General features: G+C 36.0%; 1 protein-coding gene across 3 annotated transcripts in view; it reads right to left on the bottom strand.

Annotated features, from left to right (window-relative positions):
- Positions 1–11,760, bottom strand: part of CD2AP (CD2 associated protein) — a 103,611-nt gene extending 91,851 nt beyond the window's left edge. For all 3 annotated transcript variants that reach the window (XM_081295228.1, XM_081295229.1, XM_081295230.1), the window contains exon 1: positions 11,696–11,760. In XM_081295228.1, the coding sequence (XP_081151354.1) occupies positions 11,696–11,699 (4 nt within the window). In that variant the 5' untranslated portion in view covers positions 11,700–11,760. The remainder of the gene's footprint in view (positions 1–11,695) is intronic.
- Between the last annotated feature and the right edge of the window lie 6,249 nt (positions 11,761–18,009).

Raw genomic sequence — 18,009 nt, 5'->3', positions numbered from 1 at the left:
CTGCAGAGCTAATAAGAGCAATATAGGTTGTTTCATCCCTGAAGACACCATAAAAAAGCTATAATACTATTTCCCATTTCTCTAAGAACTTCTCTAGGAATTCTTGTAATTGAATTACTAATACGAAACTCAATAAAAAAAAAAGTTATCCCCCTCTTCTGACATCACTTTACTATCTTAAAAACAAAAAAATTCCATACAATAAGTATAAAAAAAACAAGAAATTCTGACTTAGATATATTATCTGTAATTAAACTCCTGAATACTCAATTTAATAGGGCTATTTATTCTTAGCAATCTACTTAAATTATAACATTTACGTCGGGATATGAGAATTAAGTTCTCCAGTATCCTTTATAATATTCATGTATATAAATAATATGTAATGTTATTCAAAAGATTATATAGAGTTATGTGGGGTGTGGCAAAAATATATATATTCCAGCAGTAAAATGTCAATTCAATACAATGAACTACTTAAAATTATGTTAAACTATTCTTCAAATTTATTTTTGTCATCTTTCAGGAAAATAATATTAGAATAACTTTTATACATTTCATTCTCCTTATTTTAACAAAGAAACCCACTTCCAAACATCTCAAAAGACTGAATACCTCAAAAAAGCCTATCAGAATGAGCAATAAAAAATAAACTGAGCCATAAGAGATTACACAAAGAAATTTGTCAATACAATATGCTGAAGAAATGCTACAGAGTTAGACCAGGCTGGTTCTTAGATATACTATAAAGTTACAAACCTAAATAGTGAGTGGAAATTTTCTGTTTAAAAAAAAAAAATATTCAACAGATTTTTTTTTTAAATCAACAGTATTTTAAAAAGAAAAAAAAAGAATGTCTGGGAATAAAGCTTAAAATCTTAAAATCTTGCTGGATACAATGGAGAACACTTCTAATGCCAGCTACACAGAAGGCTTAAGCAGGATGATTGCCAAATTCAAGGCCAGCCTCTGCAATCACATGGTGAGACCCTCCGCAACTTAGTGAGATCCCGTATCAAAACAAAAATAAAAAGGGCTGGGAATGTAACTCAGTGGTGATCACTTGCCTAGCACTTATGAGGCCCTAGATTTGATCCCTAGTACAACCACCACCAGGAAGGAAAAAAAAAAAAAGTCTAGAAATTTTTAAAATTTCAGAGCTGAGCAAGGTTGCACATGTTTATAATCTAACAACTCGGAAGACAAAGACAGGTGGATCACAAGCTCAAAAGCCAGCCTCAGCAACTTTAGCAAGGCCCTAAGCAACTCAGTGAGACCCTAACTCAAAATAAAAAATAAAAAGGGCTAGAGATATGGTTCAGTGTTAAAATGCCTTTGGGTTTAATCCCAATACTAATAAATAAATAAACAGAAATTTCTATGCCAAAAAAAAATACTAGTGGCAATATTATAAGAGATTTTATTCTACTCAAATAAGCACTTTTTATAATAAAAAAATCACTTCATAAAAAATAGACAATTTACACAAGAATTCTAAACAGTTTTAAATTTTATGGGCATTGAATAGGGAATATTTATTTTTAGTTTTGGTCAACACAATACAGATAAATATTACAACAGCATCAACTTGGGTCTGGGTCTGTAAAATTACCAGTTTTACTATTGAGCATTAATCTTTATTATTACAAACTACAAAATAGAGAAAGTTATACAAAAATACACAAAACTATGCTTTACATAAAATTAAACAATTATCAGTTTTACTGCCAAAGAAGTATACTATGATACATATACTTTAATATTTCTATCAACTATTTCCTATTAAATATATATATATTTTTTTAATTTCAATTTCCAATACTTAAGTATTTACTTTTCACCATAAAACAAAAGTCTTTATTAGATAATTTCCAGAGTTCAATACTTAGTATTTAATATAAGTAGAAGAATACAAAATTGATTAGCATTGCTTAATGTCATCATGAATAACATTTCATTAAATTTTATTGCTACTGGATTCATTAGTCAAAATACTAATAAAAAAGAACAATATTATCCCTAAAGTCATTGTAGTAATATAATAGTTTCATCTAAAATGCTCTTATCGGTATATTATAACTTGCCATTTATTTTCTCAAGCTTGTTAAATATAGAATTGATAAGTAGTATTTCTTATATGATTTCAACATAAGTAAATTTAGCATTCTTAAAACCAAGAGCAAATACCACAACCCCCTCCCCTCCCCTTTCTATTTATGTATTTATTTATTTATTCATTTATTTTTAGTTGTTGATGGGCCTTTATTTTCTTTATTTATATGCAGTGCTGAGAATCAACCCAGTGCCTCACACATGCTAGGCAAGTGTTCTGCCACTGAACCACAACCCCAGCCCCCCTCCTTTGTATTTTAAATAGTGTGCAAAGGTTTGCATGGCACCATATCCTCTCATCACATATCCAAGAGAAAAGGAAATCTGATAAAGGAAATGTAACTAAATTAGATTAGTGAAAAACATCTGCAAAAATAACCATAATCTAAGTTTAAAAAACAATAGCGGGTCTGAGGATATAGCTCAGTTCGTAAAGTGCTTGCCTCGCATGCACGAGGCCCTGGGTCCAATCCCCAGCATCACAAAAAAAAAGAAAAAAGAAAAGAAAAAAATGTTTTATTAAAATAATAGCGATTTTAGTCTCACAAAATTACTTAGAATTTAAGATTAAAAAACAAAGAAACTGAACTGAGACTGAAGCTCAGTGGCAGAGTGCGTGCCTAGCATGTATGGGGCACTGGGTTCAATCCTTAGCACCACGTAAAAATAAACTTCCCATCTGCAACTACAAAAAAAAAAAAAAATTTAAAGACATAAAACTAATTCCTTAAAAAAAAAGAAATTACCATGCCCATGTAATAAATGCCTCCTCCCAAAATAAATTCTTAAGATAACATAAAAAATCCATTTGAAGAGCAAACAAGTTGGAGTATTCAATTAAGTATTCTTCATTCCTCATTTCATTTTCCAGTCTTAACTTGAAGAAAACACTAAAAATTAGTTTTAAGCATGGTGCAAGTCAGACCAAAAAGTACCATATGAATGTTCATCTGGAAGTTTTATAAAACTCACTTAAATAAACGCTATGAAAACCTACTGGATACACAAAAAAGACCCAATGTGCAACAGAGTTAAAATTTATTAACATATCATAAGACAAAACAGTTACTCAAGCACATGAACAGTGTTTAATACCAATCCACAATTTTTAGGTGATAAAATCTGAATTTCTTTGGGTTATTTTTGTTTGTTTGTTTGTTTGTTGGGGGGCGGGAGAAGGGGATGAGAAGCATTCTCAGTGTATAGCCCAGGCTGGTCTGAAACTACTAGGCACAAGTGATCTTCCAGCCTTACCTTCCAGAGTAAGTAAAACTGCAGGTACACTCACCATTGCACCCAGCTAATTTGTTTTTAAACCACACTAAGATAGTCATATTACTTGCTCTGCTTATCTTACATTATTTCCCTTTCCCAAAATGTTTTAAGAAACAATTAAGAAGACATGCTTTAAAATCAAACCAACACAAGTCTGATCTTGCCACCTCCATATCCTGTATTCAACCTTGGGAGAGTAACAATCTCTGTAACTTTGATCCCTATTTCTGAAAAATGGGAACAATAGTATACGTCATAACACCTCCTATGGGGATTAAATGCTCAATACAATGCCTAGCATAATAAGCATTTTCTAAATACTAATATTCAGCAAAGTATCAGCTAAAAAGAAAATTTTAAACTTACCAAAACACGGGAAATTGCTATAGAAGAATTAATTTCATAATACACTTGAAATACATAAGTTACAAAGACAAATGAAAAACCTGTAATGGCACACTTAAGAATCATGAAAATATTTGAAATAATCATTTGAGTTTCTCCATCTATCTAAGCATACATGAAAAATACAAACATACAAAAAGTAAAATTAAATTCTTCTAATAAAAGAATTGTTTGTTCACTTTTAGTGATTACAATTCACTAAAATGAACATTTTTCTATGAGAAAATATACTTGTTATTATAAGAAGTTATCACTAATTAAATATCTAACAAAATAGCAAAATATCACAAAAAAAATATTTTCAGATAGATTCTTATTAGATTTTCAACAAACCTATAAGGTTTACATCCTAAAACTGTACTATTCAGCAGATAACCAGAAGCCACAGATAATGACTGAGCACAAAACACAGGGCTAGTCCAACTGAGATGTTGTATAAATGTAAAATACAAATCAGATTTCAAAGACAGAAAAATAAGTCAACTACCTCATTAACATTTTTATACTTAATTTATGTTGAAATAATGTGTTTTCTTTACTCCAACATGATGAAAAAAATGGCCAAATGTCACCAATTCTTTTTTTGCAATATGACTAGTAAAAAATTTAAAATTATATAATTTATCAATTTATTTATTTTCATTATTTGGTTTTCTGTTTTATTTATTATAACTCAAAAGAATATATATGTAACCCATCACAGTAACAATTACACCTGTAATCCCAGCTACTTAGGAGACTGAGGCAGGACTGCAAGTTTGAGGACAGCCTGGGCAATTTAATCAAGTCCTGTCTCAAAAAATAAAAACAGTTGGGCAGGTACCTCAATAGTAAAATATACCTGAGTTTACTCTCTAGCACTATAAGAAAAAAAGAAAAAGAAAAAAGGGAGAAGTCAGGATTTTGGACAAAAGTATATCATAGAGATCACCTCAAAGGAAAGTTTGCTTCACTGTAAATACTCATTACCTGGAATAGAAGAAAAAATATTTTATCTACTGCTGCTGTAGTTTGGATCTTGAATGTCCCCCAAAGGCCTATGTGTTGAAGGCTAGCCTGTGGTGCTAATGGCAGGTAGTAGAATATTTAGTAGGTGGGGCCTACTGGAAGGAAATTATGGCACTGGAGGTATACACTTTAAAGGACATTGGGACCCCTGCCATTTTATTTATTTGTTTGGTTTTGCTTCTAGCTGGCATCAAATGAATAGGACTCCTCTGCCATGTGCTTCCATCATGATATACTACACTGTGACCAGCCAAGAGACCGTGAACGAAAAGTTCTAAAACTGTGAGCCAAAATAAACCTTTCCTCCTTTTAAGTTGATTATCTTGGGTACTGTCACAATGCCAGAACACTAACACAACAGAACTGATGATACTCGTGTATCATCACTAATCAAACTAATGAGAGATGACTAAATCTTATTTGCCTTCCAATGCAAAGAATTCATATTCTGATCTTCTTTACACTTCTCCTATTACAGTTTATTATTTCTAATCCTGGAATATCTCCTGTTAAAATACTACATTCCCTCTCTTGTTTGGACTCCTAATGAAGTCACATGTTAAATTTTATTCCTATTATGTTAAGCCTTATTCCTATCACAACACTACTAAACCATCCTAATAGATTTAGAATCAGAAGGAGGAAGAGACAAGATCATTAATATCAGAATCCAGATATTGTGAGAAGTTTAAAAAATTAAGACAAATACTTCTTGATTGATCTTTCATCTGTAGCTCCTTTCTGTTAACACTTTTTTTTTTTTTTGGGGGGGGGGGTGTTGCTAAAGATCAAACTCAGGGCCTCATGCATGCTAGGCAAGCCTTCTACCACTAACCTGCATCATCAACCCAAACAGCTTTCATCTAATGTTGACAGTAATTGATTGTTACTATAACAATACTTAAAAGTATTGTTCTACTAGAAACCCCTAGTGATTAGAAGTTACATAGTAACTCCCTTGGAACCTAGAATTACCTAGACATTCAATCATCAAAAAGAACCTAAACTAAACCAAAAGTGTGGTGGTGGTATATGACTGTAGTCTCAGCTAATCTGGAGGATAAAGCAGGAAGATCACTTGATCCCAGGAGTTCAAGGTCAGCCAGAGCAACATGATGATACTCTTTCCTCAAAAGAAAAAAAAAAAGAACCTGATCTAAGTGATACTGATGAAGTATTAAAATAGATATTGGATTCAGATTCCCATGTTAGTTATCTCTGTTTTGCAAGTAAGTTAAAAAAACAGAACAGTAGGCACTGGGGTTGTGGCTCAGTGGCAGGGTGCTCACCTAGCATGCATGAGGCACTGGATTCTATCCTCAGCACCACATAAATAAAAGATATTGTATCCACCTAAAACTAAAACAATACTTAAAAATAAATATAAAAAAAGAACAGTATCATGATGGGAAGTTTAGGGTACACAAAATTTGGAAGATTATAAGTCTACTGGAGCTATTAGAAAGGACTGATGTGATACATTTAGGTTCCAGGAAACAGAGTCCATAACACTATCATGTCTGATACCAGATTAACATCTTTAGCCAGACAAAAAAAAAAAGAACCCCCCCGCCCCACACCCCCCCTCAAAAAAAAGAAAAAATATATATATATATATATAACATAGCCAAAAGAAAATGCCTACCTCACTTGGTGCTAAAATGGTCTCAGGTGGGAAAATTCCTAGAAAGATTATGAATCGAATTCTAACTGCTTTGTAGTAATACAAAGTCTGTAAAATAGTCTAAATATCTAAAACAAACCCAAAAGAAGGCTGAGGGGGAGTATGAGGAAGTACTAGAAAGGAATAATCAATCCAAAAGGAAAACAATGAAGGTCTTTCTAATAACTAGCCTAACACCACTTCAGTGAAATCAGGAGACCACGAATTAAAAGTACTTTAAAGTTTCTCATGCCTTAGTTGCCCATTTATTCTTATGTTTGTAGTTATAACTATTTAACATCCTTGGGAATTACATACTTGTTTCTAAAACATAAAAGCATGCTGCAACTCTGTGATCTGCTCTCCTTTCAATCTGAAAGGAAAAAAATCCAGGTGAAAAAAAAAAGCAGCAAAGAAAAAAGCAGGCATATCAAATCCCTGGGACCAAATAAACAGAGGGGGATGCTACAGACTATGAATATTCCCAAACCTTTAGATACGCAGAGGATGCCATAAATCTGAAATTTATTTGGAACCAATTATATCTCAGTTACAGATTCAGCTATTAATGTTGACTACTGATATAGTCTCAAGATAGATAACATATAGTAGCAGGTCCACAGCTGAGCAGCTCAACATCTTATCAGTATTACTATCCTAAACAGTTCCAATAACCAAACTCATTTTTATTCCGGAGAACAAATACCTATTTTGTATTTTTCTCATTAAAAAAACAAACAAACAAACAAAAAAACTAGGGGCTGGGGATGTGGCTCAAGCAGTAGCGAGCTTGCCTGGCATGCGTGCAGCCTGGGTTCGATCCTCAGCACCACATACAAACAAAGATGTTGTGTCTGCCAATAACTAAGGAATAAATATTGAAAAATTCTCTCTCTCTCTCTCTCTCTCTCTCTCTCTCTCTCTCTCTCTTAAAAAAAATAAATAAAAATAAATTTTAAAAGATTTTTAAAAAAACTAGACGGTGTGGGGGGGGGGCTGGAGTTGTGGCTCAGCGGTAGAGTGTTCGCCAATCCTCATCACCCCATATAAATAAATAAGTAAACCAAAGGAATTGTGTACAACTACAACTAAAATAAATATTAAAAAAAAAAAATCTAGACCCTGTCTGGTTTCATTTCCCTGTAGCTAGGTCTCCAAGGCCTATTTCCAGACCCTGTTTCCTCCCTTCTCCCTTCACAATGCCATCCTGAACCTCTACCTGGTGGCTTACTACCAACCAGCATCTCACTCCCACACCCAGCTGACCGGCTCCACCAGTCTACACACTAAATTTTGCTACACATATCCCTGATGTTGACATGCTGACGATAACTATAACTGAACTTCAATCCAGATTTCCCAAATTAGTGTTGGGAACTCATCTAGAAAGACTTACTGCCTGGCTGCTACTATTATTTAGCACCTAAATCCTGCTGGTGTTAAATCTGTATAGTAGATATCAATTCCTACAATCAAGTAAGTCACAGTTCCATTATAACGATTACTCAGTATTGTTTTATTCACCCTTTCTTTTCTGAATACAAATTCTGAAAATGTTCAGATCTTTAACAACTTATTCATCCATTTACCAAGAAAAGAGGTCTACAATTTATTTACCAGGAAAAGAGGTCTGCCCTATACTCAGTGAAATCAAGAATCATTACACCTCTTTCTCTGCCTATCTTTGGGCCCTTGACACAATGATACCACTTCTTTATATACATCAGAAAATGAAACATTTTTACCATACTCAAAACACATTTAACAACAGGGAAAGATATCCCATTAAAGAGAAAGGGGTTTTCACAGATTTGGATTAAGTATAAAAATTGGCAGGGAGGGGGAAAAATTTCCTATTACTTTTTTATGCTCAAGATTGTGTAACTGAAGTCAATCCTGAGGCTGAATTAGCAAGTATCCCCTATTGTATGTAAGCTAATGTATCTGTATGGATCAAGTTTTTCTCCAAATAGTACAATGTAAATGTAAAATAAATAAATTCTATTATAGAAGTGTGTGTGTGTGTGTGTGTATGTGTGTGTGGTATATATCATCTAAACACACTGCAAGTTTCCATTTAAACTTCGTGACTGACATGCTTTATATGTAAGTTTTTAGAATAAATTTAAACTCAAAAGCTCATAACCCTATCTGAAATTAACAAAAATTCAGTCCTTAAAATATGCTTACTCGGGCTGGAGATATGGCTCAAGCGGTAGCGCGCTCACCTGGCATGCGTGCGGCCCAGGTTCGATCCTCAGCACCACATACAAACAAAGATGTTGTGTCCGCCGATAACTAAAAAATAAATAAAATTCTCTCTCTCTCTCTCTCTCTCTCTCTCTCTCTCTCTCTCAAAAAAAAAAATATGCTTACTCTTTCAAAAATAAAAATTCAAATTTAGCAACACTGTGCCATTTACTTTCATATTTCACTTCAAAATGCACAAATGTATTTTTGGAACAAATTTTTTTAAAAGTATTGCTTTGTATCTCCCAAAGATGTTCCCTAATTATGTCACATGAGAGCCTCATATTTCTTGAAAGACATTTTCCATATTTAACAAACATAAAAAATAAAAACAGGTTAACAGAAAATTCAAATGTCTCTAGTAATAAGTCATTCCACTTAAAAGTTTTTTCTAAGTAAGCTTATTTTTAATAATGGAGCTTCTCAGTATATAACCAATACTGAAAAAAATAGTATCTTTCTACATAATTTCTGAAAGATTACACTACATAAAATTCTATTGATTTCTGCATTAGTATAAACTCATATCCTCTCACTGGCCCTTGAAAGACAGTATTCTATTTAAGGTCCCAACAAGAATCAAGGAAATCATTTAAAAATGAAAACATCCAGCAGCACTGGTAACTTCCTAAGCACTTTATAAGTATTCACTCACTCGGGCATTCTAACATCTATGAGATTCATACTTGAATCCCATTTTTAGATCAAGAAACTGAAGCACAGAGAGGTTAAGTAATTTGCTCAGTCACACAGATAGGTGAGACCTCAGGAAATAAATTCCTATCCAGGGCCCCTGCTCTTAACTCTCTTAACTGTATCACTAAAGTGCAGAAACCATCACTCAGTAGGTATCCACATTAATCTCTCAAAATTTTTTTTTCAATTTTTCTTTCATTTTTGACAAATTATATAAAATCCCATATAAAAAAAGATCGCTGATGAAAAAACCAAGCGAATGAACCTTAAAGAGGAAACTCCTTCAAATAAACTTGAGGATTTTAATATGGTTACATGACTAATAAATTTAAAGTATACATTCATATGAAAATGTTCCACAAATATTTCTCATTTTAACAACAAATACCCCAATTAAGAGAAGTTCATAATTGAATAGTCAAGTTGACAGTATGCTAACGTGGAACTTTACCAAACTTCACTTAACCAGAATATAACAACTCACTAAGAAAAGACCTCTGGCCAAATAGATATTATAATGTCCAAGTATTGGTATTCATTCACTTTTCCCACCAGAGGACCTCACACTGTTCAGTAAGGGTCTACTGATTTTCCCCCATGTATAATCAAAAATTTGCACATGATTTCCACACAGTCAAAAAAAAAAAAGAAAACGGAGAATGAAGGGGGACACTAATTACAGTTACAAGCATAGAAAAGCAAAGTAGGGGGGAAAGCACCTATTTAAATAATTTCAAAATGGAAAGGAATAATGTTAACAAACACTATCAACTATAATGCACCAATAAAAAATATGGAAAAAATGCAAAGAAGTATGTTATTTAGCATTTGGATCAAGTCCTATATATGATCCAACAGATTCTCAAGGCACACCAGCAACTAAAAAAGTAACAAATTATGACTTTACGTCATCAAAATAAATGTAATTATATTCTACATCCTATTTTAGATCGAGTTGTACATTTAATTTTAGTATAATTTTCATCCAAAGCAGTTAGTGATTTTAAAATTTGATGCTTAAAGGAATAAGCCCACAATTACCCTGCAAGCTCAACTAATCAATTAAAAAGGAATTCATTCGAAGGACCCAAACAGCAAATATTTTATTTTACTGTTTCTGAGTTCAAGAGCACTTTGTTTATAAAAGGTACCTGAGAACAGGTGGTAAGTGAGGGGAACATAAAAATAGAAAATCTAAGAAAACAGAATAGCTAGGCAAGTGCCTATATGCACTGTTCAAAGCATCATGCACAAAACAAAGGGTGGGCAGAGGGTGCCACATCAGCAGTACTCTATTTGTCCCGCTACTAAATCATTTGTTAGTTTCATGAATTATTCATTTCGGTAATGGTTTGTTGATATGAAGCGACACCAACTCTCAACTGGAAGCAGTGACAGAGTCCTCCTGATTTACTCCACTAAACTTGGATTTACTCTCACAGAACGTTCTCTCCCTTATGGTGGCCCAAATTTGATTTTTTAAAATATTCTTTTTAAAAAATGCTTTTAAATTTTAAAGAATATAGGAATTAGTGCCTAGCCTACACTGAACTTTTTAATCAAAAGAATCGTTACATCACTTGACAAAACTTTCCAAACCAAACTGCAATACATTCCCTAATTCCAAATAAAATTTTTAAAACACACAGCAACAACGTATAAGGCTTTGTACTTTTCTCTCCTCTAGCAAGGAAGTCTAACTCCAAACAGGAAACTACTCCTCACCGGGTTCAATACTGAATCCTACCAAACCCCAACCCAGTTGGGGAGGAGATTTAATGTTTAAGTACCAGCACACTTGCCTAGGTAGATCCAGACTAAAATACACATTATAGATTTCCTTTTCTCGAGTCATCTCCTGCTGCAAGTTTCAGCAAGAAAAAAAAAAAAAAAACTTTGACAAAATGTGTACTTATATGTCCCTAAAAGTCCAATCTATACAAAGCCTCAGAGAAGACAAAGTGCCACTTTGTCAAGTTTTTCCGATCACCCTCCCCCATCCGAAGAGGGCGGCGCAGGGCAGTGGGCGCCGAGAGGTGGTCGGGCGTCCCAGCCCCCCTTCCCACACCTTGAGGTGAACAGGAGAAGGGGCGGAGAGGACAGCGCCCGAGAGCACCGCGAGAAGAACAAGGTGGGAGGCAGGGCTAGGACGGGCGCCAGCGAGGGTGGAGTAGGGTGCTGCAGCGCGGGGGCTGAGCCCCGTCGCATCCCCACTGAGGCTGACCAGGGAACCGCCTCCGCGGCTCGAGAGGGCCTGGACCGGCGGCGGGAAGCGCCCAACCTTACCCATGCTGGGGACTCCTGCGGGAAGAAGCCCGGAACCCGCTCTCCTCCTCCGCTGGCTCGCGCGGGCGCTCGGCTCTGGCCCCTCCTGAGCTCAGGTGGGGCGTGCAGGCGCCTCCATCCGCCCGCTGCAGTGTCCGGCCAGTCTCTTCAGCGCGGCCCGTGAGGCAGCGACGGTGGCAGCTCCTCACGCCTGGCCTCCGCCGAAGCCACGGCGGCGGGAGGGCTCTCCCCCCCTCCCCCCGCGCGCCCAGACGGCGGCTCTCCCACTCTTGTCGCTTCCGCAGGAGTTGGGACCCACTGGTTCGTTCAGGCCGCCAGCTCCAACCCCGAGCGCCCGCCCAGCCTCAGAACCCGCCCCTAGCTGCTCCCTCTGGGCCCGGCGTCCTACAAGGCGACGCCAAAGACTGAGGTAAAGAGCCGGACAGAAGCCGGGAAGGTGCGGGGAGATGGGCCGGGATGAGGGAAATCTCGCGAGAACGTCCTTGTTCTCTTGGCCCCGCCCCCGATGTGCTGGAGTTTTTACCCAGCACGGGTCCTAGGGCTGTTGCCAGGTGCGGGGACGTCACGGCCCTGGTCGCGCGCCGCCCGCGTCCAGGTGCCATGAGCGGATGAGAGAGCGGTATAAAGAAGCTACGCTTCTTCCTCCCCGCAGAACTTCAGAACAGCTGGGTAGGGCGTTTTGTCTGTTCTGTGGCCTGAAATGGATACAAAAGGTTTTTGCTGATAGGCAAAATAAGCTTGGGTTGCCCCACTTTCCGCGGTGGCGACGCGGGGTTAACTTTCTGCAGAGGAGCAGCTTATGGGAGTCAGCGAGAAGAACTGAGGACGCGCTTGATTTCGGTGTTGAGGGTTACCCCAGCAGCTGTTGGAACCCCGCAGTTTACCTTGCAAAGTCCCTATAGAACCGAGTAATTTGCTCTTCGTCGGGGAAGAAAGAAAAATGAAAAACTAAGCACATAAATCTGTGTCACAGAAATAATTTATTACATTCTTTTAGTCTCTTGACAGCCGAAGATAACTTTCTATTCTCTTCTGAAAATATAAGTTGTTACGTAACCATGGAAGAAAAATAGGCATCATGATTTGAAATATTGCCAGACATTTTTTTATAGAGTCAATATGAAGGAGGGCATGGGATTATTATAATTAAATGTGGGCTTTCTTAAAGTTATAAACAAATATAATTAATTCATCCAGGGTTTTTTTGTTTTGTTTTTTCCTCCTCTCCTGCTTAAGTCGACACAATTCCTGGGCAAATTGTGGAAGAAACATCTGTTGAATGCCAACTATTGTGCCTACTGCTTTTTCAATAAATTATGCCATTTAATTCTCACAATCTTCCAACACTAAAACCGCCTTGCCTTTGAAATCAGGCAGACCTTGGTTTCTGAAACTTAGCACAGGCATTTATTGGTGGGGGGGGGGGGCGGCTTTGGATAAATTAACATGGCTGGACTTCAGTTTTTAAGTTTGTTCAAAGAAATCTTTAAAATGCAGACTATGGTGTCAAACACAGAATAGCGACACTATAAATATCAGTTCCCACTATCTCTTACATGCCTGTTTTTACCATCTTTTAATTTTTTTTTTATTGCTTCTAAAGTTACCTACGGTAATACTAAACAGGAATTGTCAAACTCAGAAGCAGAGGCCAAAAAGGAGAAAAGAAAAGAAAATTACTATGTATACCTAAATAAGATGTTGGCTGTGTGGTATTGAAATCATGGAACTTGTGCTTTCTTTAATCAACAAATACTTGTTGAGTAATATTTGTTCATTGTCTCCTACTGAACAAATCAAAAATAAATAAATAAATAAATAAAGGATGAAGTACATACAGCCCTCATCCTCAAGGACTGCATTCTAACTAGGACATGAGACATGAATACATGAAGCTAATAAACAGTATGAGGTAGTGAAAGTCAAATGCTTGAGATTTTATAGGAAAATAAATTACTACAGGCAGGGCAAACTATAGGGAGAAGGTGTGAATTGCACTAAAGCTTGAAGGAAGGCAATAATTCCATCTGAAGATGTCCTAGAAGTAAAGAGTGGAAGTGGCTGTGCAAACAGAATATTCCTGAGCTTTTGAAAAATCTGTGCAGCTCAAGCAACCCATAAGAAAGTAAATCAAGCATGGCTAGGTAGTACATCAAGAGACCAAGGGAGGAGGATCACTTGAGCCCAGGCTATTTTTCCAGCATGGGCAAAATAGCAAGACCCTGTCTTTTTAAAGAATTAGTAGATAGTTTTAAGATTTTGAAAAATGAGGCTAGTGAGAGGCAGAAGAGAATTCATTGAAGGAGACAGAAAAAAAAATCCATTGGAAGAGACCTAAATATCTAGGTCTCTTGAACCCTAGATATTTAAAGAAGAAAGGACAATAAATAGAACTGAAGAAAGGTTAAGGAAAACAAATGGGGAGTATTGTTTTGCCAATAAGGTCACATTAAAAAGTCTTATTTCAGGATATGTGTATATATAATAGGATATAATATGTAAAACTAGATATTTAGAATATATGTAACAAAATTCATATTAACCTTCATCAAGTAGATAAGGTGACCACATTTTCTTAACTAGAGATCAGGTTCCATGATTTGACAGTGTGACAAAACATTTACAATCAGTTCTGTCCTAGAAATCTCAGGATCTGTAATATCCCCATAATAAGCAGTGTAGTTTAGAGTTTAAAAATTAAAATAAGCAAATTCAAAAGGCATTATCTCATTGAGGTAATATTCCAATGTTGGATACAAAAATTAGAAGGATGAGGGAATAGGACCTATAAGAAGAGTTGAGTAAGTTGGGAAAAAAAAATAAATAACCATGATCCTAAAGTTAGTGCTATCTTCCAAACCAAAAAAATTATATTCAGGAATTTATTTTTAAACTTACAAAATGGTGCATAAAGACATTTTCTAAACCTTTGAATGCTATGTAAATGTTGGTTATTAATTGTTCATAGAGCTCCTTTAATTAATTATCTTAATTACAATACCTATACTGTGAGGTCATTAAAGCTAAAAATCTACGATGCCCACCAGCCTATAATCCCAGCTAGTTGGGAAGCTGAAGTAAGAGGATTCCAAGTTCAAAGCCAATTTCAGAAATTTAGTGAGATCTCATCTCAAAACAAAAGTTGAAAATTTCCCTGCTCAAACCGATGACCCATCAGATTGTGATAAAATATTATTTCACTAGAAATTTGGGGGATATGCTCATATAAGACAACTCTATAAGCACTTTTCATTATTGCATTTTCAGAGCTGGGGATATAGCTCAGTTGGTTGAGTGCTTACCTTGCATGCACAAGGCCCTGGGTTCACCATCAAAGAAAAAAAAGAAAGAAAAAGAAATCATTATTGCATTTTCAGAAAAAGTGTAACTAAAAATGTGATGACCCCATCAAAATGAATCACCACTTTGCCTACTGCAAGGACCTTTTTAATAATCATATGCCAGTATCAAAGAACTGGGCTATCATAATAGGGAAATCATAGGAGCTTCATAGGTCCTCAACAGGAGTCTCTTTTAAAAAGTATTACTCTCCCAAAATGTTACAACTGGCCCCTTATGAAGAGACAGATACTTTAAGTAATCCCAAATGACAAATGCATTTGCATTTTTCAAATATCAGCCAAATTTTGCACATAATATTATATAAAGAATTTCTAGTAATGAATACATTAATTCAAGTCAACACTGAGCATTCATTTTAAATGAGTAGCTGCTACTTGGAAAATATGATCCCTGCCATTAAAAGAGGAAGTATTGGGGATCCTCTTGGGGGAACATTGGGGTTGACTGACAAAGTTGAGAAAGGGTAATCAGCCAACCAGGACAAAGACATGTGGACAGCCAAAAGCCTAGAGAGCCAAGCTCTAGTGGATCAAAGTCAAACAAGGGAGGCCCTGTGTGCCATGGGAATAATCTGAACTGTTATCCTAGACAAGTTAATGAAGGATGTTAAGTAGTTAATTGATTTTTCTTTTAGCTACATCTACAATCACAGGGGAAAAAAGTGCTAATGTCTCAAAAAAAATAGGTACAAAAATTTGGTTCAATAAGCATTGATTAAGTATGTACTACTCTTAATCAACTAGTAAAAAAATTTTTACTAGTATAAAATAACATTTAAACCAATGTAATGTATAGGGCATGACAGATGTGAGGAACTCTGAGAGATGTAATACAATACACACTCTCCCTTTAAGGAATGTGATTTCTGGCTAAAAAGGCTAAGAAATGCTGATATTAAATAACTTGCTGTTATTTAAATAAAATTCGCTGTATTAGCTAGGTGTGGTGGTGCACTTCTATATCTCAGCAGTTTGGGAGACTGAGGCAGAAGGATCTCAAGTTCAAGTCCGGTCTCAGAAATTATAAATAAATAAAAAGGACTGGGGATGTGACTCAGTGGGTAAGCACCCCTGGGTTTAATCCCCTGTACAAAAAAAAAAAAAAAAAATTCACCCTATTGGAGAGAAACTGCATTGAGAGTGACATATCTCAGACAAATAAACTGGACACATTCTCATCTTAGTAAGGCATTTGCAATATTCCTATTTGAATCTCTGCAAATTTTAAACAGTAAATACAAGTGACTGTTGCTCAACAATCAGGTGATTTTTATACACATTACAAGTTACACTACTAAAGGGTAGCTTTTTAAAAAGCTGGAATACTAGTAATCTATATTTAATTTATTCAGGATCTTTTATAAATTACGAAGGACAAATTCTCTTTTTTAAGTAGAAACTCGTGGGAACTCTCAATAGAGGATTTCATCTATAATAATTATCTCTTAGACACCATCTAAGCATTTGTGTGTATCAGGCCTCATGTGACCCTAAAAGGCATTCGTCCAATTATTACATTGCTATGGTTCTGCCCACCTAGCCATAAAGTGTTTCCGAAACAAGAAGTAAGAACTTTATTTCAGGTCTCTACTTAACTCCCTTAACTAACAGATGATAAAGATTTATTTCCTGTCTAATGTTGGAACTTTTAAATTCACTGTTCAGAATTTTTTTCTTTTGTAATGCTGGAGATTGAATGGCATTATTTTGATGCCCAGAGTTAAATGCCTGCCAAAGCTTAAAAAAAAAAAAAAGCTCATAAACCAAGATATTGCTCTTATTTGCTTATTTCTGAGAATTCACATTCCATTCTGCCAGTTTCCAGGCCACATCTCACCACTCCCACGACTAAACCACATTCTATATGTGGCTCATAAGCAATTCTCCTCAACCTCCTGTCGGCCCACACTTTCTTAGTCAGCATCTGTCTTTTCTCAGATCTATTAATTGAAGGGCTACTTCAATTAATGTTGTGTACAGCACAGTACACTATTAACTTCCTTGTCCCCAAGGTTTATACCTTTCCTTTATAATCAGGGAAAATGAGTCATTCTAAATGCCCCCCCCATACTGTGCTACCTTCTTTATAGAATTGCGTCTTTGACAAGGACCTTGTTCCCTTTGCCCCATTAAAATTGTGTCTCTGATTTGGACTCCTAATTTATACTTGAACTCTCCTTTTCCCTCTTCAATTTCCTAGGCTACCTCCTCATTCTTTTTTTTTGCTCCCTCCCTTCCTGCCCTTTTCCTCTATATTATACCATATCTCTCCTAACTCTTCAGCACTGTCCTTAATTATCGATCCAGTTTGCCTGGTTTAGTAAACCTTATGTGGGTAGCCTCTTTGATCTTCTAAACCTCTCTCACTACCAGATACTTTTTCACAGAATAATCTTGATTCTTACCAAGACCATTACAAGGTAATAAAGCTTTCTACACATTAACAACATGCAATCTCAATGTGTTCCTTAAATATCCAGAAGTAACGAAAGTAGGACTATTTCTAGTTTGAAAATACTCTCAACAACATTAATAACAACTAACACCATCTGACAATTTAAGTCTCAGACACTGACCTGAACACATATACCTCATCAGACATGACTGCCATTACAATGCAATGCATAGTGGTACTGTCACCCCCCTTTCAAAGAGTAGGAAACTGAAATGGTTACTTAATTTGTATGAGATCACATAAGTATGAAATGGCAGAGCCTATGCTTGCATTCAGGGCTAATTCCATAGCTGATACTCTAGCCTATCTTAGGTCACTTGCTCTTTGAACTGGGAGTTCTTCCTTTGCCTAAAAAGAAGGAGAAAGAGAATGGAAAAACTGAAGGAATCCTCCTCCAGTTGTTTTTTGTACAGATCAACCGTGAAATGGCCTGAAATAATTATTTTCCCCCCTTTCATTGAAGACCTCTTGGGCAGATGGGTAGAGAGAGGAATAAA

Source organism: Spermophilus citellus, assembly GCF_964194105.1.
Source record: "Spermophilus citellus genome assembly, chromosome: 5".
NCBI lineage: Eukaryota > Metazoa > Chordata > Mammalia > Rodentia > Sciuridae > Spermophilus > Spermophilus citellus.
Note: the sequence above shows the minus strand (reverse complement) of the source record. Positions and strands in the feature narration are given on the sequence as shown.